The sequence below is a fragment of the Lepus europaeus genome, chromosome 14, assembly GCF_033115175.1.
Source record: "Lepus europaeus isolate LE1 chromosome 14, mLepTim1.pri, whole genome shotgun sequence".
In the NCBI taxonomy this organism is placed as follows: Eukaryota; Metazoa; Chordata; class Mammalia; order Lagomorpha; family Leporidae; genus Lepus; species Lepus europaeus.
Window position 1 is genome coordinate 28,561,008 of NC_084840.1, and position 25,566 is coordinate 28,586,573.

At 39.8% G+C, this 25,566-nt stretch overlaps 1 protein-coding gene across 1 annotated transcript in view; it reads left to right on the plus strand.

The window, feature by feature from the left end:
- CENPF (centromere protein F) overlaps window positions 1-24,251 on the plus strand; it is a 65,971-nt gene extending 41,720 nt beyond the window's left edge. The window contains exons 12-18 of the mRNA XM_062210345.1: window positions 1,571-4,953; window positions 6,068-8,917; window positions 11,198-11,350; window positions 12,454-12,616; window positions 13,765-14,241; window positions 16,287-16,465; window positions 23,320-24,251. Coding sequence (XP_062066329.1) covers window positions 1,571-4,953; window positions 6,068-8,917; window positions 11,198-11,350; window positions 12,454-12,616; window positions 13,765-14,241; window positions 16,287-16,465; window positions 23,320-23,523 — 7,409 coding nt within the window. The 3' untranslated portion in view covers window positions 23,524-24,251. The remainder of the gene's footprint in view (window positions 1-1,570; window positions 4,954-6,067; window positions 8,918-11,197; window positions 11,351-12,453; window positions 12,617-13,764; window positions 14,242-16,286; window positions 16,466-23,319) is intronic.
- Window positions 24,252-25,566: the final 1,315 nt, after the last annotated feature.

Genomic DNA, 25,566 nt, shown 5'->3' on the forward strand with positions numbered 1-25,566 from the left:
CAGATGTTCCTCATATTCAGACAGCATCCCTACTCTGAGAGGGTGGGATATGGGTGATACTGTTCAAGAATACTCAAATGTAGAACTTAGTTACTGATATGTAGTATTATGTATTTTTGGCTAAAGTGGTGGAAGAGCTGTTTCCTTTTCTGAGACATGAGAATTACTCCAGAAGTGGGGCTGGCATTTGGCCTATTGATTAACATGCTCGTATACCATATTAGAGTACCTGGTGGGAGTCAAAGCTCCACTCCTGATTCCTGCTACTGCTCACCTTGGCAGGTAGCAGCTAACGGCTCTGGTAGTTGAGCCTCTGCCATCTATGTAGGAGACCTGGGTTAATTAAGTTACCAACTCCTAGACATTTGAGGGAGGGAATCAGTGTATAGGAACTATGTCTACCTGTCTCTGCCTTCAAATAAATGAAGAAAGAAAATATCTTAAAGAGAATTGCTGCAGAGACAAATAGAGTATTCCCACTTTGGCAATGTTCTTGTCCTAGTTTCCTCTTTTTGAATAAATATTCCCAAAGAAATGAAAAATATACAAATGTAAACATAACCAAAGAAAAAGAAAAGAAAGTTCCAGGTGCTTAAGAAAATAATCCCTTGGTATTTTATACAATAACATTTTTTTTTCTTTTTTTTTTATTTTTGACAGGCAGAGTGGACAGTGAGAGAGAGAGAGACAGAGAGAAAGGTCTTCCTTTTGCCGTTGGTTCACCCTCCAATGGCCGCCGCGGTAGCGCGCTGCGGCCGGCGCACCGCGCTGTTCCGATGGCAGGAGCCAGGTGCTTCTCCTGGTCTCCCATGGGGTGCAGAGCCCAAACACTTGGGCTATCCTCCACTGCACTCCCTGGCCACAGCAGAGAGCTGGCCTGGAAGAGGGGCAACCGGGACAGGATCGGTGCCCCGACCGGGACTAGAACCCGGTGTGTTGGCGCCGCAAGGCGGAGGATTAGCCTGTTGAGCCACGGCGCCGGCCTTATACAATAACATTTAAGCTCCTAGGAAGAAGATTAACAATATATTACTTCCTTAAAGTTACCAATTTTGTTAATTTATTAAAACAAAATTTATTAGAAAGGCAGGGGAGGGGAGTAGGCAGAGACACAAGAAGGTCTTTCATCCACTGGTTCATTGCACATATGGCTTCAATGGCCAAGGCTAGGCCAGGCTGAAGCCAGGAGCCAGCAGTTCCATACTGGTCCCTCACAGGTGTGCAGGGGCCCAAGTAGTTGGTCCATCTTCTGCTTTCCCAGATGAATTAGCAGAGAGCTGGGTTGGAAGTGGAGCAGCTGGGACTTGAACTGGCAATCATATGCGATGCTGGTGTTGCAGGCAGTGGCTTAACCTGCTGCACAACACCGGCCCCAAAGTGACTATTTTTGTTGCTCTCTGTAAGCTTGAATAACTATTAGGTGATCACAGTAGCACCCAGGGAATAATGCTGATTTTATAGGTCTTCAGGAGATGTTACTTTTTGGGACTTTTCTCTTTTTTATGAGAGCTTAGAATTCTAGTAGAGTAAATATTTCTTTAAAACTTTGACTGCTTTTGTTTTTTAATAGCCAAGAATGCCTCTCAGGAAACTGTGATAAGAGATCTTCAAGAAAAAATAAATCAGCAGGAAAATTCCTTGACTTTGGATAAACTGAAGCTTGCCTTGGCTGACCTGGAAAAGCAGCGAGATTGTTCTCAAGACCTTTTGAAGAAAAGAGAACATCACATTGAACAACTGAATGATAAGCTAAGCAAGCTAGAGAAAGAGTCCAAAGCTTTATTGAGTGCTTTGGAATTAAAAAAGAAAGAATATGAAGAATTGAAAGAAGAGAAAACCATGATTTCTTGTTGGAAAAGTGAACATGAGAAACTTTTAACTCAGATGGAATCAGAAAAGGAAAGCTTGCAGAGTAAAGTCAGTCACTTAGAAACCTGCCTGAAGACTCAACAGATAAAAAGTCACGAGTATAATGAGAGAGTAAGAACACTGGAGATAGAAAGAGAAAACCTAAATGTTGAGATCAGAAACCTTCACAATGTGATAGACAGCAAGTCTGTGGAGATAGAGACTCAGAAACAAGCTTATGTAGAATTACAGCAGAAAGCTGAATTCTCTGATCAAAAACATAAGAAGGAAATAGAAAATATGTGTTTGAAAATGTCTCAGCTTACAGGGCAAGTTGAAGATCTAGAACACAAACTTCAGTTATTTTCAAGTGAAATAAAGGACAAAGACCAGTGTTACCAAAGATTGCATGCTGAGTATGAGAGTCTTCAGGATTTGCTAAAATTCAAAGATTGTTCTCTCACAACAAATGAGGACCATCAGAGAAGTCTTCTGGCATTAGAACAGCAGCCTGCAGTGAATAAGTCCTTTGAAAATGTAATGGGAGAACAAAGAAGCATGCCTTCTGAAAGGGGTGAATGCCAATTACAAGCAGACCAAAGTCTGAAAAATTCACATATTTTAGAAAATGAGGTTGTTTCACTTGAATTTTCATTAGAGTCTCAAAAGCAGATGAACTCAGATCTGCAAAAGCAGTATGAAGAGTTGGTGCAAATCAAAGGCGCAAAAGAAGAAAACCTCAGTGAAACAGAACAGATGCATCAGAGCTTTGTGGCTGAAGAAAGTCAGCATGTTAGTAAGTTACAAGAAGACACTTCTTGTCATCAGACTGTTGCAGGAACTTTAGTTGCTTTTGCAAAGAAGGAAAGAGAGTTGCAACTTTTGAATGAAAAATTAGAAACTGAGGAAGCAGTGATTGAAGAATTAAAAAAGAGCAACCATTTACTTGAAAACTCTCTAAAGGAGCTACAGCTTTTATCTGAAACCCTCAACTCAGAGAAAAAGGAAATGAGTTCTGTCATTGCTCTAAATAAAAAAGAAATTGAAGTGCTGACCCAGGAGAATGAAACTCTCAAGGAAATTAATGCAACCTTAAATCAAGAGAAGATATTCTTATTCCAAAAAAGTGAGAGTTTTTCAAACTGTTTAGAGGAAAGAGAGAAAAGCCTTTCAGAGTTAGCTGCTCAGTACCAGCAAGAAAGACTTATTTTATTGCAAAGATGTGAAGAAACTGAAAATAGATTTGAAGATCTTAGTGTAAACTACAAAGCAGCACAAGAAAAGAACTCTAAATTAGAATCCTTGCTAAATGAATGCACTAGTGCCTGTGAACATAGAAAAGATGAATTGAAACAGCTGAAGGACACATTCACGAAGGAACACCAAGAAATCTTGACGAAATTGGCTTCTGCTGAAGAAAGAAACCAGAAACTGATACTTGAGTTGGAGATGGTGGAGCAGAATCTGAGATCTGAGATAACAGATATCCAAAACCATTCCAAGGGGGAGGCTGATGGATTAAAGCAAGAAATCATGATCTTAAAGGAAGAACAAATTAAGATGCAAAAGGAAGTTAATGACTTGCTACAAGAGAATGAGCGGCTGATGAAGTTAACAAAGCCTAAGCATGAGCATCAAAATCTAGAATTGGAACTAGTTAGGAATTCTATGAAATCTAGAGAGAACGAGGTAAATAACTCTAGTTTTCAGCTTCCAATGGATCTTGAGCTGAAAGACATTCCTCCAGGCAGCGTAGACGGTTATAACACACAAATGGTACAATTAGAGGCTATTATAAGAAATATGGAATTAAAGCTTCAGCAAAGTGAGGAGGAGAAAGAGTGCCTGCAGCATGAATTACAGACAATTAGAAGAGAAATGGAAGTTGGAAATTTGCAAGGCAGTCAGTCACAAGAAATTAGTGGCCTTCAAGACTGTGATGCAGATGCAGAAGGAAAGTATATTTCAGTGCTCCATGAGCTGTCAACAAGTCACAGTGACAATCCACACCTTCAGTGTTCTTTGCAGACAGCAATGGACAAATCAGCTCAACTGGAAAAATGTGAAATGTTGGAGGTTGGGAAACCTCAACTGGTATCAGAGCTGAATGATTCAAGATCAGAATGCACCATAGCAGCTAGTAAAATGGCAAAAGAGGCAGAGAAACTAGTAAGTGAAGATAAAATATTGAACAATGTAAATGGTGTTCAATGTGAGTTAGTGAAAGAAATGCCAGAAGGTGAATTTGGTGAACAACAAAATGAGCAGAAATGTGTGTGCTTGACTCCTTTGGATGATAGTAATTCCTGTGAGAGCATGCCATTGTCTAGCAAAGAAATTCTAATACACTTTGCTGAATTGCAGGACATATTCTCATCTCCACAAAGGGAAAAGAGAATTTCACATGATCATATCTGTCAAATGAAATCTAAGATGTCAGAACTCCGGTCCTGCGCTGACCCATTAAAGATAGAAAATCCTGTCTTGTTGATGAATCTGAGAAACTTTCAAGGTGACCTAGCAAAGGAGATGAAGCTAGGACCTGAGGAGAGGTCCTTGATTTGTGACAGCCCTAGTCTTAGCAACTTTGGAAAATCCTCTTTTTACAAAGATCTTTTAGAACAGACAGGAGAGTTGTCTCTTTTGAATAATTTGGAAGGGAGTGTTTCAGCAAGCCAGTCAAATGTAGATGAAGTATCTTGCAGCAGTGTTCAGGAGGAGAACCTGATGGTGGGAGAGATCCCCTTTGCCCCAGTGAAGACTGTTGAAGAACTTGAGACACTTTGTCACTTGCACTTGCAGTCCCTCAAGAATCTGGAAGGAAAAATCAAAAGTCAAGGGGTTATGAAAAATAAGGAAATTCAGGAGCTTGAACAGTTACTGAGTGCTGAAAGAAAAGGGCTTGCCTGCCTTAGGAAACAATATTTGTCAGAAAATGAACAGTGGCAGCAGAAGCTGACGAATGTGACTTTGGAGATGGAGGCTAAATTGGCCGCAGAAAGGAAGCAGACAGAGCACCTGTCCCTTGAGCTTGAAGTTGCACGACTTGAGCTACAAAGGTTGGATTTAAGTTCTCGATCTTTGCTTGGCACTGACCTAGAAGATGTAAGTACCTGGGATTTACATGCTATTTCTTTGTTTATGCAACTAGTATGCACTCAATAAATGTTTGTTGAATTGGAGTCTACATGAAATCTAAATTGAAATATTTTTAGTGTTTAAGAAAATAAAAATGTTTTTAAAGTGAACTTGGGAAAATGAGTAACATTATTTGGGAAATAATTTTCTATAGTGATTAGATTTAAGTACTGTTGTATGCAAAATTACTAAAGATGTTTTTAAATTCTGGAGAAAATATTATGGAGTTGGAAGGTCTTTAGAATGTGGGTTTTCACTCTGAGTTAAAGCACACAAATAGTAAATTAAGAGCTTTTGAGTAGTGTGTGATGTCCTTTTCAGATGTAATATAATAGCATAACAGTTATGAAACTAAATATAGGAGACTTTATATATTACTGAACATTTTTAAAGATTTATCTGTTGAGAATTTTTTTTTGCCTGAGTATATAGCTGATGAATTGCCTATAATTTTGTCCTTTCTAGTCTATCAACTGATAATAATAATACTTTTCCATGTGTGGGTCTCATTTGATCCTCTGTAAGTTAAGGAGGATATGATTGTCATGATGATGTGGCAGACACAAACCCCAATCCCTTTTTATAGAGGAGAGGAAAGTGACACTCAAATTTATCCAATGTGTAATTTATCTAAAAATGTACATAAATGCTGCATTGTTGATTAAGTCCCCTGAGAATCTGCTCATGAAACCTTACTACTTTCTTTAAAGACTATCGTGATTATTATGATTACTGAAAATGGAAGGTGAATGTTTTATATGGAATTTTTGGCCTCTTATTTGATAATCTTGAAAATTTTTCTAGTAAGGAAAAAATATGAAAATTAAACACATTGCAATTTAATTGATAAAATAATTGATCTAAAGGATTATCTTCATGATGAATACTTTACCCAGTGCCTTTTGGAGGAACCTGTTGTGTTGGATATTTGAACAGAGAAAGAGGATGTACTCAGAAGGATGCCATTTGAAGAGATGGTTTAGCAGTGCCAGGAGTTAGTTTCTTTGAAGTAATAATTAAGACTATTCTATCTTCATTCTTGAAAAATGAAATGCATTCTTTCTGTGTATTATAATTACAGGCTATTCATGGCCAAAAGGATAGCTGTGACATAAAAGGATCAGCAAAGAATAATCCAGAAACTGCAGAAGGAACACCTAAGTGTAACACTCATCATACTTGTGATCAAGATGATCAGCAGGACCCCAGTGGAGAGACTGAGACATTCCCTGGGGCTGGTGCAGTCAGGCATACAGTAAAGTGGTCTGGGGAACAGCCCTCGGAAGTAAATTATGAGACTCCAGGGGAAGACAAAGCCCAAGGCAGCTCAGAATGCATTTCTGAATTGTCACTTTCTGTTCAGAATGCTGTGGTACCGAATGATTTTCTGGAGAATCAGGTAACCATCCAGACCCTCCAACTGCAGGTTAAGGAGATATCAAATGAGAATTTGAGATTACTTCACAGGATAGAGGACCAGGACAAAATCGCTGAAAATTTACTGAATGAAATAAAAGATTTAAATTCAAAACTCAATTTACAGGAAGTACAACTAATGACTAATATTGAAATATGCACACAATTGGAAAAAGTAGTTGAGGAACTTAAGAAAGAAAAATCAGATTTAAGTGAAAAATTGAAGTCCTTTTCTTGTGATAACCAGGAGTTACTCCAGAGAGTAGAGACTTCAGAAGACCTCAGTTCTAATTTAGAAATGGGCACAGATAAATTCTCACATGAAGTTATTGGAGATAAGGTAACTGGAGTAAATAACAACTGGAAAGAGAGATTTCTTGATGTAGAAAATGAGCTAAACATGATGAAGTCTGAGAAAGCTAGCATTGAGCTCCAGGCTCTTTCTGTAAAAAAGGACTTAGAGATAGTTCAAACAGAGAAGCTAGATTTAGAAAAAAACAATGAAAATAAGCAGAAAGTTATTGTGTGTCTTGAAGAAGAACTCTCTGTGGTCACTAGTGAGAGAAACCAGTTTCATGAAGAATTAGATACTGTGTTGAAAGAAAAGAAAGCATTGGATCGAATCTCTGAAGAGATGAAGGAGAAAATGCAAGAACTCGAGTCTCGTCACAGTGAGTGTCTCCATCACATTCAGGTGGTAGAAGCTGAGGTAAAGGAGAAAACTGACTGTGTCCAGACATTGTCTTCTGAAGTGAGCAAGTTGTTAAAAGATAAAACTCATCTCCAAGAGCAGCTGCAGGATTTGGAAAAGGAGTCACAGGCATGGTCATTGATAAAGTGCGAGTTGGAAAACCAAATCGGACTCTTGAATAAAGAGAAAGAATCACTGGTCAGGGAATCGGAAAGCCTGCAGGCCAAACTGAGTGAGATGGAACAGGAAAAGCTGTCTGCTTCTATGGCCTTGGAGGTTGCACTAATGGAGAAAAGTGAGTTCGCAGTGAGGCTGAGCTCAACACAAGAGGAAGTACATCAACTGAGAAGAGGCATTGAGAAACTGAGAGTCCGCATTGAGGCAGATGAAAATAAGCACCTTCGTGTCACAGAAAAACTGAAAGAAAGTCAGCGTGAGAGTGATTTGCTTAAGGATAAAGTTGAGAACCTTGAAAGGGAATTGCAGATGTCTGAAGAAAACCAGGAGCTGGTGATTCTTGATGCTGAGAATTCCAAAGCAGAGGTAGAGACCCTAAAAGCAAAAATAGAAGAGATGACTGAAAGCCTGAAAGCTTTAGAATCAGATCTTGTCATAGTAAGATCTGATAAAGACAGTCTGACCAAACAACTGCAAGAAAAACAAGGTCAAGTGTCAGAATTAGACAACTTGCTCTCTTCATTTAAAAGTCTGTTAGCAGAAAAGGAGCAAGTGGAAATACAGATAAAAGAAGAATCTGAAACTAAAATGGAGATGCTTCAAACTCAATTGAAAGAGCTAAATGAGGAAGTAGCAGTTTTGTGCAATGACCAAGAGACCTGGAAGGACAAAGAACAAAGTCTAGACCCACCAGAAGAGGCAGTGCATCAGCTGAGAAGTTACATAACAAAGCTAAAAGTGCACGCAGAAGCTGATGAAAAGAAGCAGCTCCATGTCTTGGAACAACTGAAAGAAAGTGGGCATCATGCAGATTTGCTCAAGAATCAAGTTAAAAACCTTGAGAGAGAATTAGAGTTGTCAGTAAAAAATCAAGAGCATGTGCTTCTTGAGGCTGAGAATTCCAAAGCAGAGGCTGAGGCCCTAAAATCAAAAATAGGAGAGATGGCTTCAAACCTGAGAGATTTGGAATTAGATCTTGTTAATATGAGGTCAGAAAAAGAAAGAATGACAAAAGAATTACAAAAAGAGCAAGAGCGAGTATCAGAATTAGAGGTACTGAACTCTTCACTTGAAAATACATTGCAAGAAAAAGAGCAAGAAAAAATACAGACTAAAGAAAAATCTGAAATTGCAGTGGAGATGCTTCAAGCACAATTGAAAGAGCTAAATGAGAAGATGATGGCCTTGTGTAATGACCAGGAGACCTGCAAGACCAAAGAACAGAATCTGAGTAGTCAAGTTGACTGTCTTGAACTTGAGAAGGCTCAGTTGCTACAAGACCTTGATGAGAGCAAAAATAATTACATTATTTTGCAGTCTTCTGTGGATGGCCTCATGCAAGAAGTAGAAGATAGCAAACAGAAATTAGGGAAGAAGGAGGAAGAAGTTAGTAGGCTAAAAGATCAAATTCAGGACCAAGAGCAGCTTGTCTTCAAGCTGGCACAGGTGGAAGGAGAGCAGCAACTTTGGATGAAGCAAAAAATGGAACTAGAGAATCTGACAGTGGAATTGGAGCAGAAGATCCAAATGCTGCAATCCAAAAATCACACTCTGCAGGATTCCTTGGAAGTGCAGCAGAGTTCCTACAAGGATGTAGAGAAGGAACTTGAACTGGCAAAAATGGAAAAAATATCCTTTGTTGAAAAAGTAAGTGGCTTTATATATTTGTATTTAAATATGTAGTTATAGAAACCACTTTGTGAATTGTATTTCCTTCTAGGCGGTATTTGCCATGCCAGACCAGATGTTAAGGAGGCTTTCTGTTTGTGTGTCTTGAACTGAGGGAACACTGAGTCAGTTCTTGTAGTAGTGACTGCTCTGTCAGGTTCATATGGGACATTTTCATGGATTGGACCAGTTATTATTTTTTAATGTTTATTTTCATTTTCTTTGAAGAGCTGAGACACAAAAAGATTGCTCATCTCCCAAAATACCTCCAGTAGCTGGTGCTGCACCAGGTCATAGCCAGGAGCCCAAAACCCAGTCTAACTCTCCCATGTCAGTGGCAGGGACCCAAGTACAAGGTCCATGATGTGTTGCTTCCCAGGGTATGCATTCCCGGAAGCTAAGCTGGAATTGGGGAGTGGAGTTGAGATTCAAATCAGGCACTCTTATATGGGATGCAGGCATCCCAAGTGATATCTTAACCACTGTGCCAAATGCTTGCTCCAGGGAGCAGATTTTAGTCCTGACGTAGAATATGCTTTGGGTTATATATAGTTCCTGGTTCTCATTACATTTCCCTTCCTTACAGTATGTCAAAATAGTAACTTGCCCCTTCCCAGTCAAGATCCACTGCTGTCAAGAGTATAACAGACATTCGAGTCAGAAGAGATCCCTGTGTACCATCCAATTCTTTTCACCTTTGGGAGAAAACTTTCAAAGAAATTTATGTAATTATAACTGATAGAGTACTCATAGACTCCTGGGAGTGTCCTGAGAATTTTATGCTTTGTATTCTCTATTTTGTACACCTTCTCTTAATTTTGTAGTCTTATTTTGTTAGCTAATGTCATCAAGAGGTTCGATTATTCAAGATTAAGTTTTGGCCCAATATACTTACTGATCTAGGAAAGTGATTCTTTGAAATTATTTAATTAATTAATTTAATATTTATTTGAAATTCTATCAAAATATTTTATAATTAATTTTCCACTTAACAAATAATAAAAAGCCAGAAAATGCAATTCGTCCTAACTATATTTTCCAAGAATTTCAGGTTTCACACACCTGCAAGTGGTAGCAATGAGTGTAGAGATGATGAGACAAACTGTGTTACGTCTTTTTCAACTTCAAGGGAGAAGTGCAAACCATAGGACTTTTATTTTTAGTTTTTTTTTTTTAAAGATTTTATTTATTTATTTGAGAGGTAGAGTTACAGACAGAGGGAGAGACAGAGAGAAAGGTCTTCCTTCCGTTGGTTCACTCCCCCAGTGGCCGGAGCTGGGCCGATCAAAAGCCAGGAGTCAGGTGCTTCTTCCAGGTCTCCCACATGGGTGCAGGGGCCCAAGCACCTGGGCCATCTTCTACCACTTTCCCAGGCCATAGCAGAGAGCTGGATTGGAAGAGGAGCAGCCAGAACTAGAACTGGTGCCCATATGGGATGCTGGTGCCGCAGGCAGAGGATTAATCTACTGTGCCACATGATAGGACTTTTAACTGTTTCTTTTTTTTTTTTATTTTTGACAGGCAGAGTGGACAGTGAGAGAGAGAGAGAAAGGTCTTCCTTTGCCGTTGGTACACCCTCCAATGGCCGCTGCGGTAGGTGCGCTGCGGCCGGCGCACTGCGCTGATCTGATGGCAGGAGCCAGGTGCTTCTCCTGGTCTCCCATGGGGTGCAGGGCCCAAGCACTTGGGCCATCCTCCACTGCACTCCCTGGCCACAGCAGAGGCTGGCCTGGAAGAGGGGCAACCGGGACAGGATCGGTGCCCCGACCGGGACTAGAACCCGGTGTGCCGGCGTCGCAAGGCGGAGGATTAGCCTAGTGAGCCGCAGCGCCAGCTAGGACTTTTAACTGTTTCTAACTAATCCTAGGCATGTTTCATGTAGATTAGTATGGCAATGTGGGATTAGTAGAGATCCAAGCACTGATAAAAACCTAAGATTCTGCCTCGTACAATATTCTCTCATGTTTAAGTTTAATTCAAATTAATACCTAATTGTAAGATTTTACGAATTAGTAATATCTGTCATTACTTTTCTTGTTGCTGTCTTTTATTAGATCTTTGCTGAGAAGAAAGGTAAGCTTACTGTTAGGTTTTCAGAAACTAGTTGAGTAGATTGGTAGAGAATATTAGCCAGACTATGTTATTACTAAAGGCTATTTAATATTAAGTATTATATGTCATGAATATGTTGTATTAGAGTGGTTAATTTGATCAAAACAGACAGCCCGAAGCAGAGCCTAATGAAATATCCAATTTCAGGTCAACAAAATGACAGTGAAGGAAGCAGAACTGCAGAGGGAGATGCATGAGATGGTCCAGAAAACAACACAGCTGAAAGAAGAGTTTAGTGTGGAGAAAAAGAAACTAACTGAAGAATTAAAAGTACTGTTGGAGGAAATACAGAGCAGCAAAGTAAGCTTCATTGTGATAGATTGATTACACTATGAAAATTCCATGTGCACACTCTCCTTGTTGGTTTTCTAGGACCTTCTGCAATGCACTAAACTTTATATTAACCTTTGAAAGGAATATCCCTGAGCTTATGCCATGAACAGAATTGCAGTCCTCTGTACCATCTAGCACTGTCATGAGCCTAGAAGAAATCATGGGACATTATCTTAGGAACCGTGAGTTATGATACTTGAGAAAGACAAAACCACATTGTATATCTGGGAGACTTAGGCAACTGGGTAAAGAAGAATTGTTTTGTGTATCTTAAGATATTTTGAACAGGAAAATTCTTTTTAAAGATTGATTTATTTGGGGCCGGCGCTGTGACATAGTGGGTAAAGCCACTGCCTGTGGTGCCGGCATCCCATATGGGCGCCGATTCGAGACCCGGCTGCTCCACTTCCAGTATATCTCTCTGTTATGGCCTGGGAAAGCAGTGGAAGATGGCCCAAGTCCTTGGGCCCCTGCACCCGCGTGGGAGACCCTGAAAAAGCAGCTCCTAATTCGTGGCTTCGGATCGGCGCAGCTCTGGCCGTTGCAGCCATCTGGGGAGTGAACCCGTGGATGGAAGACCTCTCTCTCGCTCTTGCTCTCGCTCTGCCTCTGTGTAACTGTGACTTTCAAGTAAAATAAATCTTTAAAAAAAGAAAAGGCAATATAAAATTTATTTATTTATATGAAAGAGAGAGAGAGAAGGAGAGACAGAGATCCTCCATCAGCTGGTTCACTCCCCAAATGGCTACATTTGCTGGAGCTGGCCCAGTCTGGAGCCAGGAGCTTCTTCTGAGTTAGCAGGGACCCACAGACTTGAGCCATCTGCTGCTGTTTCCCAGAGCATGAGCAGAGAGCTGGATCAGAAATGGAACAGCCAGGACTCCAACTGGCACCCGTATGGGATGCCAGTGCTGCAGGCAGTGGCTTTATCTGTTATGCCACAGTGCTGGCCTCCAGAATAATTCTTAAATTTGTAGCATATGATTCCCAGTTATAGCTCATTAATCTTTTTTCCACATGCTTATACCAAGAAATTCAAGGCTGTAAATGGAATTACTTTGGTTTTCTAGGTGAATAATCTAAAATGTGTAAATCAGCTGAAGAAGGAAAATGAACAGGCCCAGGGGAAAATAAAGTTGTTGCTCAAATCCTGTAAGCAGCTGGAAGAGGAAAAGAAAATGTTGCAGAAAGAGCTGTCTCAACTTGAAGCTGTGCAGGAGAAGCAGAAAACAGGTACTGTTAACTGCTCTATTCTATTACTGAGTGCTGATTATTCACTTTCCAGTTTCTGAATTTTGTACTTAGTCTTGTGGTCATTATACAATTCAGGATGAATCCTGCATTTTGAAATAAGATTATCATCACATCTTTTTTTCTGTAAAACATTCAAATAACTGGTGGTACTTCTTGCAAATGAGCTATTCTAAGATTTTTTTTGATGGTGATGTACATTTAAGTGGTTTCTTCATCAAAATCAGATTGGCATTTGAATTGTCATCTGTAATTTGTAAACAGTTGATTCTGGGTTGACCTTAGCTCATTTCCATGGACAACTAGAGAGAAGGCCTGGGGTGCAATATTTTTGGATGTATAGGCAAATTCAAAAAGGATTTAATACCTCTCCTTGTCAATTTTCTCCACTTATGTCCCAGAGCAGAATATGCTTGCTGTGTGGATAAATGATGACAGACATGTTATGAGTGGCCACTCTGAAATGTGACTTGGTGGGGGTAGTTCAGTCTTTCTTGTTGAGAAGATGACTTGGGACAGATAGAATTTCAGGGAGTTTGGCTAATGGACTTAAAGCCAATTATGGCAGCTATAAGGTGACATCTTAATAGTGTTCTTCCAAACTCTTGTCCATTTAGATTCCTCATTACCTCCAGTGGCTAAGTGCTTTTTTGGGCTTTCTGTGTCACTGGCTTCATCCTGTCGCCCAAACTCATACAACAGAGACTTCATAATTTTGCCTGATTTCTGTTTATTCTCTTACGGTACAAAGACTACATGGGAGGAAGAATGGATATTGGGAAATAGGAGAAGAAAAGGATCAATACATTCAATTTCATGTAACAAATTCTACAATGAAGTTTAATGGATTGGCTAAAATAGGAGTTTGACAATTGGGTGTATTTTTATTTAAGCTAACCCAATAAGAATCATGTAATCTACTAGAATCTATATCTTGACGAGACACCTGCCAAATGAGTTGTTTGGATTATAAAGCATATATAAATGTAACTTCTCTACTCCTCCAAAAAAAAAAAAAAAAAAAAAAAAAGAAAAAGAAAAAATAAGCCTAAAATTGTCCACTTCAGAATGCCTAATGTTAACCATGTAAACATCAAATTACATGTGATATATCACTTTATTTTGGACAGGTACTGTTGTAGATGCTAATATAAGTGAATTGTTGACTGAGATGAAAGAACTAAAAGAAATTCTTGAAGAAAAAACCAAGGAAGCAGACGAATACTTGGACAAGTACTGTTCTCTGCTTATAAGCCATGAGAAGTTGGAGAAAGCTAAAGAGATGCTGGAAACAAAAGTTGCTCGTTTGAGTTTACAACAATCTAAGCCCAGTCTCCGAAGTTCTCCTTTGCTAAGTTCAGTTGTTCCAGAACCATCTCCGATCCCCTCTGTTACTGAAAAGAAGTTATCATCTGGCCAAAGGAAAGCTTCAGGCAAGAGGCAAAGGTCTAGTGGGATTCGGGAGACTGGAGGAGGATCAACACCTTCTACCCCAGAGATGTTTTCTAAAAAAAGTAGGAAAGTAGGCAAAAGTAGTATTCACCCAGGAGAGGACATAGAATATACAGAATTTGAGCCTGAAGGACTTCCAGAAGTTGTCAAGAAAGGTATGCCTAACTTAAAAACAAAATTATATGTGCTCTTTTGAAATGCCATGTACAAACTTGTATACAAAAAGAAGCATTGACTTTTTAGGTTATTGTATAACAATCCTAATTGACCTTTGGAAACTATGGTTTAAATTGCTAAGGTATATTTTTCCTTTCTGTCATGAGAGAATGACTCTGATTGAATTGTTTATGTTACACTATAGAAAAAGCTGGTATGTTTGAAAAATGACTGTCAAAAACCTATTTTAGGATTTGATGTTTCCATGCTGAAGAGTTTCATATCAAAGACATCCTTCACACATTTCCACCTTGAGTCATGTCTAATCCCAATAGTAGTGGGGCTGAAGCCACTGATCCTGGCTTTTTTTTTTTTTTCAACTCAGTGCTGCTCCAGGTGTGGTCCTGGGTCTGCTGCCAGTCTAGGAACTGATTTTTACTGGTAAAAGATGAAAAAAAAGTACAGAAGTTTTGAGTATGATTTTAGAAATTTAGCATTGCAATATCTAAATGTATAATCCTTTTTTCTCTATTCATTCATTCTTACTATACAAAAATCATTCCATAGATTAGAGCTCATTCTCCCCTACCACAAATCAAAACTGGTTCTTTGCCATAGATTGAGTAGCATTGTTGTAAGTAACTCTAGCCCCCAAATAGTTAACTGTGTCTTTCTCATTGGAGATTTTTATTTGTACTTAACAGATAAACATTGCTTTAGTTAACTGTGAGTACTGTTCTGGAGTGTGTGTGATATACTGTCTTTTAGTATTCTTGGTGTTGGCTTTTTCTTCTTGGCCATCAAAAGTCATGTCAGTGCCTGATGGGGAGGAGGATAATGTCAGCAAGTGAGAAATCCCTGTACAGAATATCAGCTTCTCCCCTGGCCTGGGCTTACATCAGAGCAGTCACCTGAAGTAGCTGTCACCACTTTACATTTCCTCCCTTTAAATAATTCCCTGGCCTTTCTTTTTCATTTTTTAAAAATTATATTATTCATGCTTTTCTGCATATATTTTTTTTAAGATTTATGTATTTACCTGAAAGCCAGAGCTACAGAAAGGGAGGAAGAGACAGAGAGGTATTCCATCCACCGGTTCACTTCCCAGATGGCTGCAGAGGCCAGGGCTGGGCCAGGCCAGAGCCAGGAGCTTCAACCAGGTCTCCTATATCAGTGGCAGAGACCCAAACATTTGGGTCATCTTTGATTGCTTTTCCCAGACCATTAGCAGGGAGCTGGATTGGAAGTAGAGCAAGCTGGCATTTGAACTGGCATCACAGGCTGCAGTTTTACCTACTACACTACAATATCAGCCTCTTTTTAATTTTTACCCTCTTCTTCAATCCAAATTTTACAATAAGGCCTGTCAGTGTTCTTCAGATCATAGAAAAGTGCAAGATAAAAAGCATCCACAATAAAGCAGCAGAAGTATGAAAAAATATTTCTGTGTAAATGTTATTCCTTATCCTCTGTATTTACCCATTGTGGTTTTCTTAAAGTTTTTAATAAGAGAAAATCTGTCATTTATTCAATTTAGTGACATCCTGGACAACTGTGAAGTTTAATCTGTTTTCTATGGTGCTTTTTGGAATTATCTTTATTTTTGTTAAAACTTTACTAATGAGAGGCCGGTGCTGTGGCACAGTGGGTTAACACCCTGGCCTGAAGTGCTGGCATCCCATATGGGTGCTGGCATCCCTTATGGGTGCCGGTTCGAGACCTGGATGCTCCACATCTTATCCAGCTCTCTGCCATGGCCTGGGAAAGCAGTAGAAGATGACCCAAGTGCTTGGGCCCCTGCACCCATATGGGAGACCCGGAAGAAGCTCCTGGCTTTGGATCAGCGCAGCTCTGGCCATTGTCACCAATTGGGGAGTGAACCAGTGGATGGAAGACTTCTCTCTCTGCCTCTCCTCTCTGTGTAACTCTGACTTTCAAGTAAATAAATCTTTTTTTAAAAAAAAAAACTTGACTATTCAATGTCATTTCCATTGGAGATAAAACTGGATGTGGCAGTATTGACAGTCAGCTTTTCTTTCCTTAGGGTTTGCAGACATCCCAACAGGAAAGACCAGCCCTTATGTCCTGCGGAGAACAACCATGGCAACGAGGACAAGCCCCCGCCTCGCTGCGCAGAAGTCAGCACTCTCCTCTGTAAATCAGGGCAAAGAAAATCTTGCAGAGTCCTCCAAACCAACAGCTGGTGGCAGTAGATCACAAAAGGTAAACTTCTGTGCCTATTCGTGTACTATTTGAAATCCAGGAAATTGCAGCGTTATTTGGGAGAGAGTTGGACACTGCACCGTGTGACTCAGGAGCCCTCTAAAGTCTGACCTTTTTAAGTCATTAGTGAGAAAACTTGAGGATAAGTATTGCATTATCTTGCTGCACAATCTCATCCTTGATCCCACAAGCTACTTACAAATAGTTTGCTGGGAAGTGGCATTGTTACATCACAACTCAGTATAAGGAAATGACAAGCATTGCTATTGAAGGAGTTGCAGAGGTAGGTTTCTTTTTGGCCACAGGTGTTGGCCATTGTTTCAAACTTCTTATCTTCCCACCAGCTACTGTTTCTTACAGTTGATGAAAATCTTTTTACTTTCTATGAAAATCACGTATTTCAGCGATGTCTAAAGAAAGCTCTGTTTACTTCTCTATTGTGATTGTTGAGAATAATGCTTTATTCTTAAGATTTTTAAAAAAATTTTGAGAGGTAGAGAGAGAAAGAGAGAGGGAGAGAGAGACAGATGGAAAGAGCTCTACTGTGCTGGTTCACTCTCCAAATGCCTGCAACAATGAGGGCTGGGCCAGGCTGACCATGGAAACCCAGAATTCAATCCAGGTCTCCCATTTGGGTGACAGGGACTCAGTCACTAGAGCCAACACTGCTATTTCATAGGATTTATATTAGGAAGCTGGGGATCAAAGCTCTGTACTCTGTGAGATGTGAGCATCTTAACCACTAGGCTGTCCCACAGAGTAGGATCTTCATGACCTTTGTGTATCTTACAGCCTAGAAAATGTTATTTATAGCCTAGAGAATGTTTGCTTAACTCTTCTTTCTTTTTTTTATTTAATAAATGTGAATTTACAAAGTGCAACTTTTGTATTGTGGCTTCCCCCCCCAACCTCCCTCCCTCCCACAGCCCTCCCCTCTCCCATCCCACCCTTCATCGAGTTTCATTTTCAATTACCTTTATATACAGAAGATCAACTTAGTATATACTAAGCAAGGATTTCAACAGGCTGCACTCACACAACTGCACAAGCTATAGGGTATTGTTTGACTAGTAGTGTTGTCTTTAAGTTTCATAGTAAAACACATTAAGGACAGAGATCCTACATGGGGAGCATGTACCCAGTGACTCCCGTTGTTGATTTAACAATTGGCACTCTTATTTATGATGTCAGTAATCACCCAAGGCTCTTGCCATGAGCTGTCTAGGCTATGGAAGCCCCTTGAGTTCACCAACTCTGAACTTGTTTAGTCAAGGCCATATCACAGTGGAGTTTCCTTCCTCCCTTCAGAGAAAGGCGCCTCCCTCCTTGATGGCCTGTTCCTTCTGCTGGGATCTTGTTCACCAGGATCTTTCATTTAGATTGTTTTTGCCACCGTGTCATGGCTTTCCATGCCTATGAGACTCTCATGGGCCTTTTAGCCAGATCCTAATGTCCCAAGGTTGATTCTGAGGCTGGAGTGCTGTTTGGGGCATTTGCCATTCTATGAGTCTGCTGTGTGTCCTGCTTCCCCCGCAGGATCATTCTCTCCCTTTCAAGTCTATCCTTCATTTGCCTAAACTGGTCTTATTTGTGAAATCTCTTTGACACTTACCCTATCTTTTTGATTGATGATGTACTTATACTTATCACTTTACCAAGTGCGCTGGCATTGGTACATGCCTCCTTGATAAGATTGAGTTGAAATCCCCTGGCACATTTCTAGCTCTACCATTGGAGCTAAGTCCGAGTGAGCATGTGCTGACTTATATATCTCCTCCCTCTCTTATTCCCACTCCTATATTTAACAGAGATCACTTTTCTGTTAAACACCTAAGAATGATTATGTATTGATTACAGAGTTCCACCAGTGGTATTAAGTAGAACTTCTGTATTTCTAATAATTCATATGAACAATTATCAGTTATGTGTGGAAAGTACATGCATTTTATTTAACTCTCACAGTGCTATTGTAAAATAATGAAGAAAATGAGACTCAAAGGTTTAACCTCCCACTGTTACAATCTCTTCCCTCTCAACTCCACAGTCATGCTCTTGTCAGGATACCAGTGTTTCTGGAATATTGTTGGAAGTTATTGGAATTTAACTTTAAAACTTCAAGAAGTTTAAAAGTTTGTATTTAAAAAAATTTTAATTTTGATTCTCACTTGTTTGAGTTTGATTAAGCATAGATTCTGATAACCTGGAACAAGCAAGCAAAGCTTTGAAAATGTAGTAAGGCCCTGTATATACACTAATCCTTAAGTAAGCAAGTTTGTTCATTAGGATTTGGATACCAAAATACAGAAACACTGGTGATGAGTTGCATCAAAACAGCAACATATTTGCAGATTTGTTTTGTTAGTATATGAGAACTAAGACATTAAAGAATATACCTAGTAGTGTTTAGTCATAATTTACTTTATAATGTTTTATTAACTTAGTGAAGAAGAATGTCATTAAAATGTTACTTGTATTAGAAATATTATATTTTTATGCAGATTTTCCTTTCTTTCACTACAAGCCCTCCCTTTCCACCTCTTGTTTCCCACCCTGTTCCTGAGCACTTGCATTTAACTTTTGGGATCCTACTAACAACAAAACACTCGAGTACTGGAGTAGGTTCTAACTGTGCAATGACCATAAGAACAGCTTCTTTGTACAACAAGTACCCATAAAAAAGTGAAGCTACTAAGCCTGACCTAGCTCCTTAACCACAAGATACTGAACTGCTATATAGGAGGAGTTGAGTTTAGGTTCCTGGTATAATGGGCTTTGCCATTTCCTTATGGTGTACTAGGAACCACTCCTTACTCCACACTGAAAAATAATATCCATTCCTGGTTGTCTTACACTGATGGAGATCAAATAACGAATTTGTCTGAGTTTGTTAGAAAGCCATAAGTGTTGCTAGAGCTCTGTCCTTCTATTATTTTAAAGCTACCTCCTTTATTGTAATTACTTGCCTAAATGTCTTTCATCTGACCTGTAGTGTGAGTTCTTCAGTGAGGTTACCAGCTGTTTCTATAGTTTACCTGTATCCTCATGTCTAAGGCAGTGTTTGACAGTCAAATCTGTGCTGAATGAATGGAGTTGTGAATGTTGTCCTGAAGTGACTGCAGTAATAGATCACCACCTGGGTTTTTTTCCCCTTCTTTTATGAAGAATTATGGTAAAGCAGTTGCATGTTGGTGTTCAGCCTTATTAGTAGGAAAAAGAGCTTTGCACACTAGGGGGCCTGCTCTCCACACTGCTGCTGTACCTGCTAAGTGCAGAGTAGTAACCATGGTTTCCTGCATATCTGTGTTCAGTGCATTAGCTCCATGAGTTATGAATTGCTAAGCAGTTTTGTGTGCTTGCAAATGGGTGGTTGGGGGGCCTTCTTCAGAGATTATAGGAGACTTAATGAGTAGACTGAAACTCTTCCAAACCTAGTCTTAATTTTTAATTCAATGTTTTCTGAGATGTTTTATAAAATGCTTGCCTCATCTGTTAGGTGTATTTCTTTCTTTCTTTTTTTTTTTTTTTTTATAATTTATTTGACAGGTAGAGTTGTAGACAGTGAGAGAGACAGAGAGAAAGGTCTTCCTTCCATTGGTTCACTCCCCAAATGGGTGCCACGCGTGGCGCTGCACTGATCTGAAGCCAGGAGCCAGGTGCTTCTGCCTGGTCTCCCATGCAGGTGCAGGGGCCAAGCACTTGGGCCATCCTCCACTCCCTTCCCGGGCCACAGCAGAGAGCTGGACTGGAAGAGGAGCAACTGGGACTAGAACCGGTGCCCATATGGGATGCCGGCGCCGCAGGTGGAGGATTAACCAAGTGAGCCACGGCGCCAGCCCCCGGTTAGGTGTATTTCATCGTTTAGTTTAAAAATGCAGAACAAGATCTGATTTCCTAAAACAATTGCTTGGACTCTAAGGATTAGGAGATTTTCCTTCAGGTGACTAGCTTACTTTTGAGAGAGGCAATAATCTAGGTCATCCAGTAAGATCTTGAGTGACATCTGACAAATTCAAAGAGGGAAAAATGGGTAAAATATAGATTAGGTGAGATTCATCCTCTGTTTACTATGTCACTAGGGTGAATAAATCCAGAAACTCATTGTTGGAGACTTGATCTCCTGAGCGTGGACTTGGGGGTCAGTGCCACTAAATTGTAAAGCCCAAGATGAATGGTGGTGATGCCATCACGGTGGCAGTCAGCAGGTTAGAGGGGGACATTCATTTTCTTCTAGTGAGGTTTGTCACCACTCAGCTATCTGATCTTCACCCTTTCCCTATTGTGACTGAGGACATCATTTATGAGACAATTAGTTATGGTTGCAGTGTCTCAATAAATGAAATCCTAGAGCCAGCATTGTGGTAATGTAGTTTAAGCTGATGCTTGTGATACTGACTTCCCATATGGGCACTGATTTCAACCCTGAATGCTCACTTCCAATCTAGCTCCTTGTTAAGGAGCCTGGAAAGCATTTGATGATGACATGAGTACTTGGGCCTCTGCCACATAACCTGGGAGACCCAGATGGAATTTCAGGCTCCTGGCTTTGGCCTGGTCCAGCCCTGGCCATTGTAGCCATTTGGAGAGTATGCCAGAGGATAGAATCTCTGTCTTTCTCTTTGTAAGTATTCCTCAAAAAAAAAAAAAAAAAAAAAAAAAACACACACACACACACACACACAAAACTTAATAAATTAATGCTTGGTGAGGGTAAACCTAGTGGTTAAGATGCTGATTGGGACACCCACAGCCCATATCAGAGTACCTGGCTCTGGCTCCTGACTCAGACTTCCTACTAATATAGACCCTGAGGGACAGTGGTGATGACTCAAGTGAGTGGGTTCCTGCCACCCATGTGGGAGACCTGATTTAAATTCCCAGCCTCTGTCTTTAGCCCTGCTGAGATCTGGCTGTTTTAGGCATTTTTTAATTTATTTTTATTTTTTTAATTTTTGATAGGCAGAGTGGACAGTGAGAGAGAGACAGAGAGAAAGGTCTTCCTTTTGCCATTGGTTCACCCTCCAATGGCCGCCGCGGTAGGCGCGCTGTGGCCGGCGCACCACGCTGATCCGATGGCAGGAGCCAGGTGCTTCTCCTGGTCTCCCATGGGGTGCAGGACCCAAGGATTTTGGGCCATCCTCCACTGCACTCCCTGGCCACAGCAGAGAGCTGGCCTGGAAGAGGGGCAACCGGGACTAGAACCTGGTGTGCCGGCACCGCAAGGCGGAGGATTAGCCAAGTGAGCCGTGACGCCGGCCTGTTTTAGGCATTTAAATAGTGAACCAGCAGATGGGAGCTCTATCTTTGTCTCTGCCTCTCAAGTAAATAAATAAAAATGTAAATACTTTTTGAATTTTAGCATACCTAGTTATAGATCATTTTGAACCATATATATGAGGATTGAATTGATAATTTAAGCTGCTGATAGAATACAGTTTTTACAACTCAAGATAATGGAAATGGAGTCTTAATTGCAATTAAGAAAACATACTGGCTCACATTCTGTATTCCATGTGATCTCAATCTCTGTCCCTCTCTGTCTTTGTCTCTTTCTTATAGTAACCTAGATATTTGACTCTTCTGCATCTTGAAGGTTCCAGGGAAGCGTTTGCCTTTTGGTTTCACTGTTTAACTGAAGAAAAAAAAAAGGATAGTTCCAGTAAAACTCTATTTTTATTTTTCCCTTCAACTTTCCATGGATGGTAATTTTCCATTAAGTCCTTATTCTTCAAGGCTGTTCCTTTTCACTGTCTTGCATGTGATCTGGAGTAGAATCAAGTTTTCCAGGGTTTGATCTGTTAGCCAGATTTACTGTTTTCTGTAGTAAAGAGCATTTAACTGCCTTTTAAAACCACTTACTTCCTATGGAAAGAATATAAATGGGAAAATAATTTCCATTCTCTATTCTTCTTGATTCAGAAGGCAGTTCCTGGAAGTTGGTTGCTCAGGCAGTGTCTGTCACATGGGTCCTGTTCAGCATTTGTCCTGAATGCAGGTTGGCTTTTGTTAAGAGCGCCCCTCCATTTCTTTTAAAGATCTTTCTTGAATAGTCTATTCCTTTTCATATCTTTGGTAAATGAAGATTTCCTCTTTAATTTGTCTTGCTTTTTATCTTTTCTGATCCAGTATCTCTTTCCACTACTATATAAATCTCAAAACAAAAAAACAAAAACTTGACTCATTAGCCTCTCATCAGTTTCATAAAGTCTTACATTTTCTTATCTCTTTCTCTTAAAAGCAGGATAATGGAGAGGATGTTCACTCTTTCTGGACTTTAGATAGCTCTTGCCCTTCTGCCATAATTTATATCGAATATGGAAACAAACTTCAATATCATAAAGAATGATTCAAATACCTTTATTTGGGGAATAGGTCCTAAGACTCTTAAATGTTGTAAATGAAGCTTTCAGCCTATGAAGTTAATATCACTCATTTGGATTATGCTCATTTTAAATGACAGCATTGGCTCAGTTAGGACAAATGCAAGAAAATTTGGGTTTTCACTTAGGAATCTATTGAGTGCTTATAATGTAGTAAGGCATACTGTGGACATTAGGAATATATAAGTAAGTAAGACAGAGTGTTGACCTCGAAAAGCTTACCTTGTTGACTGAAAAGGTCAACTTTTCCTGGGGAACAAGTCTCTGGCCCTTAGAGGGTAGCACAGAAATTTTGATGACCTGGTAGAAGTTGTGTCCAGCATCCTTCTAACTTCTCTGTTAAGTGGGGCCTGTTTGCAAGGAAGAAGAAATACTAAATTATGTATAACTTAAAACTCCATGACATACTGCTTTATTTTTCATATAGTAGAAATGTCCATGTGATTTAAATATTTAATGAAGATGTTTGTGCCACAGGCCAAGGCTGCTCAACAGAGCCCAGTAGGTTCATGCACCACCTTCCAAGAACCCACCATGAAATCTGTCTCTGTCAACAATCTTCTCAAGAGAAATTCACCAGACAGCTCCAGAGAGGACCCCAAAGCCAAGCGAGACCAACTTATCTGCAGCCCAGAAGCTGGACCTGAGTCCAAGAGCAGTGAGAACTGTCGGGTCCAGTGAGAGACCCTGGGTCAGCACCCCTGGATGGTGGCAGCGTTGCATAAACAGTTCTCTGCCCACAGGGACTTTGCTTTAGTCAGGGAGCACTTTATCAGTGGGAAGAAAACAATATCTTAGTAATCTAAATGTGTTGTATGTTATACTCTTTATATCTCCCCTGTGTAGATATTGGAAAAGTTTGAAAGCACTGATTACCTATTCATTGTTAATATTCCTCTACTATACTGTAAATAGTACTGGATAAAACTTTTCAGTATGTTACAATTAAGTAGCAAGTGTTACATAACTGTGGAATTTACACCAAAAAATGCAAAACATTTCCAACTGACAGCTCACAAGAAAATGTAAACTTTTTTTTTTGACCTTTCCTATGTATAAAGATAAGCATGAAATAGATTGAGAATGTCTTTGAACTGAGTACAATGTAGAAAAACTATTTTGTATGTTTTTAAGGAAAACATATACACATAATACACATGTGAAGGTGTTCATCCATCCCTCCCAATGTGTTTGATAACTCTTTACTTACATAATTTGTACATATGTGTGTGTAGGTGGTGGGAGGTGTGTGTTTATTTCCAATTAATCTGGTTGTAGTTTCCTTAGAGGTATAGTATATCATGTTTTCTGTCATTGTGTTCTCTTTTTAAGATCCTTATAGTTCTTTGTTATTTTCATATCTGGTGATTTTGTATTAAAATATGGCTCTTTTCATAATCATCTGCTTTGTGTAAAAATGATTTTTAACTGTAAAAGTGTGAATATTGGCACTATTTTTGGATAACTACTATAGCCTCATAAAATAGAAATGTCTGAACAAATGATGTAGATCTTTGAAGAAATGGTACTAGTATATTTGGTGAACATATTCAGTTATATAAAAGACATGCTTTGGAATGTGAGTCATAATGATTATATGGGAATCTAATATCCAGCTCAGTGCCTAGTATTATAGGTTATATCTGTTAAATCTTACTAGCAATGGTACAAGTGTTTATGGTATTTTAAAGCTCATTTATTGATGAGAAGTTTTTAAAATATGCAGGAATTATGAGCCATTTCATTTACAAAAGCATGTGAACAAGCCCTTGTGTCCTTGAATCAGGGTAAAAAAGTTTTCTGGGACATGAGCTAGTAAAAGATAATTTCTTGGCTTTCAGTTCAGAGTGATGTACAAACCTTGACAAATACCATTATTTATATTTTTAAATTGTCCTTTGCAAGGCAGCCTCTATTGTTGGGTAATGGTTTAATAATATTAAGCTACTTAGTATTCCTCTACTGAAAGAGATATCTTGACTTTTCCTTTTGTTTCTTCAGTTGCTTGGGGTTATGGTCTGGTTTGATGACTTCCTTGTTATAAATAATTCCAAGGCAGCCATGTGCTCAAGGGCTTGGCCCTGAGTAGACATTGCTGGGATTGGGCCATCAGCTTTATTGGCTGTCTCTAGTGATTGGAAGATTCCACTCAGTAGGCCTTGCTGGATAATTTCTTGGGTCCTTGAGAGCATCTTCCTCTTGTTTTAGTTATGCCATCACTGCTGCTTTTGTTACATGTTCCATTTTTGTAAATGAAATATTGTTCAAAATCTTAAAAATGGCCAGCCAGAACCTTAAATATTCTTTCTTCAAGATAGTCATACTCATTATACTTTGAGCCTTGCTACACATGGGATGTCCACTCTTGAGTATCTTATGATCACAATAAGATCCCATCTAACAAATCATAAGGGGAATGGACCTAGTCCAGAGATCTTGGAATTGTATCCCCATCTGTACACTGAGGGGCTTGTTAGAAATGATTCTTTTAGGCCGGCGCCGTGGCTTAACAGGCTAATCCTCCGCCGGCACACCGGGTTCTAGTCCCGGTTGGGGCGCCGGATTCTATCCCGGTTGCCCCTCTTCCAGGCCAGCTCTCTGCTATGGCCTGGGAAGGCAGTGGAGGATGGCCCAAGTGCTTGGGCCCTGCACCTGCATGGGAGACCGGGGGAAGCACCTGACTCCTGGCTTCGGATCAGCGCGATGCGCTGGCTGCAGCGGCCA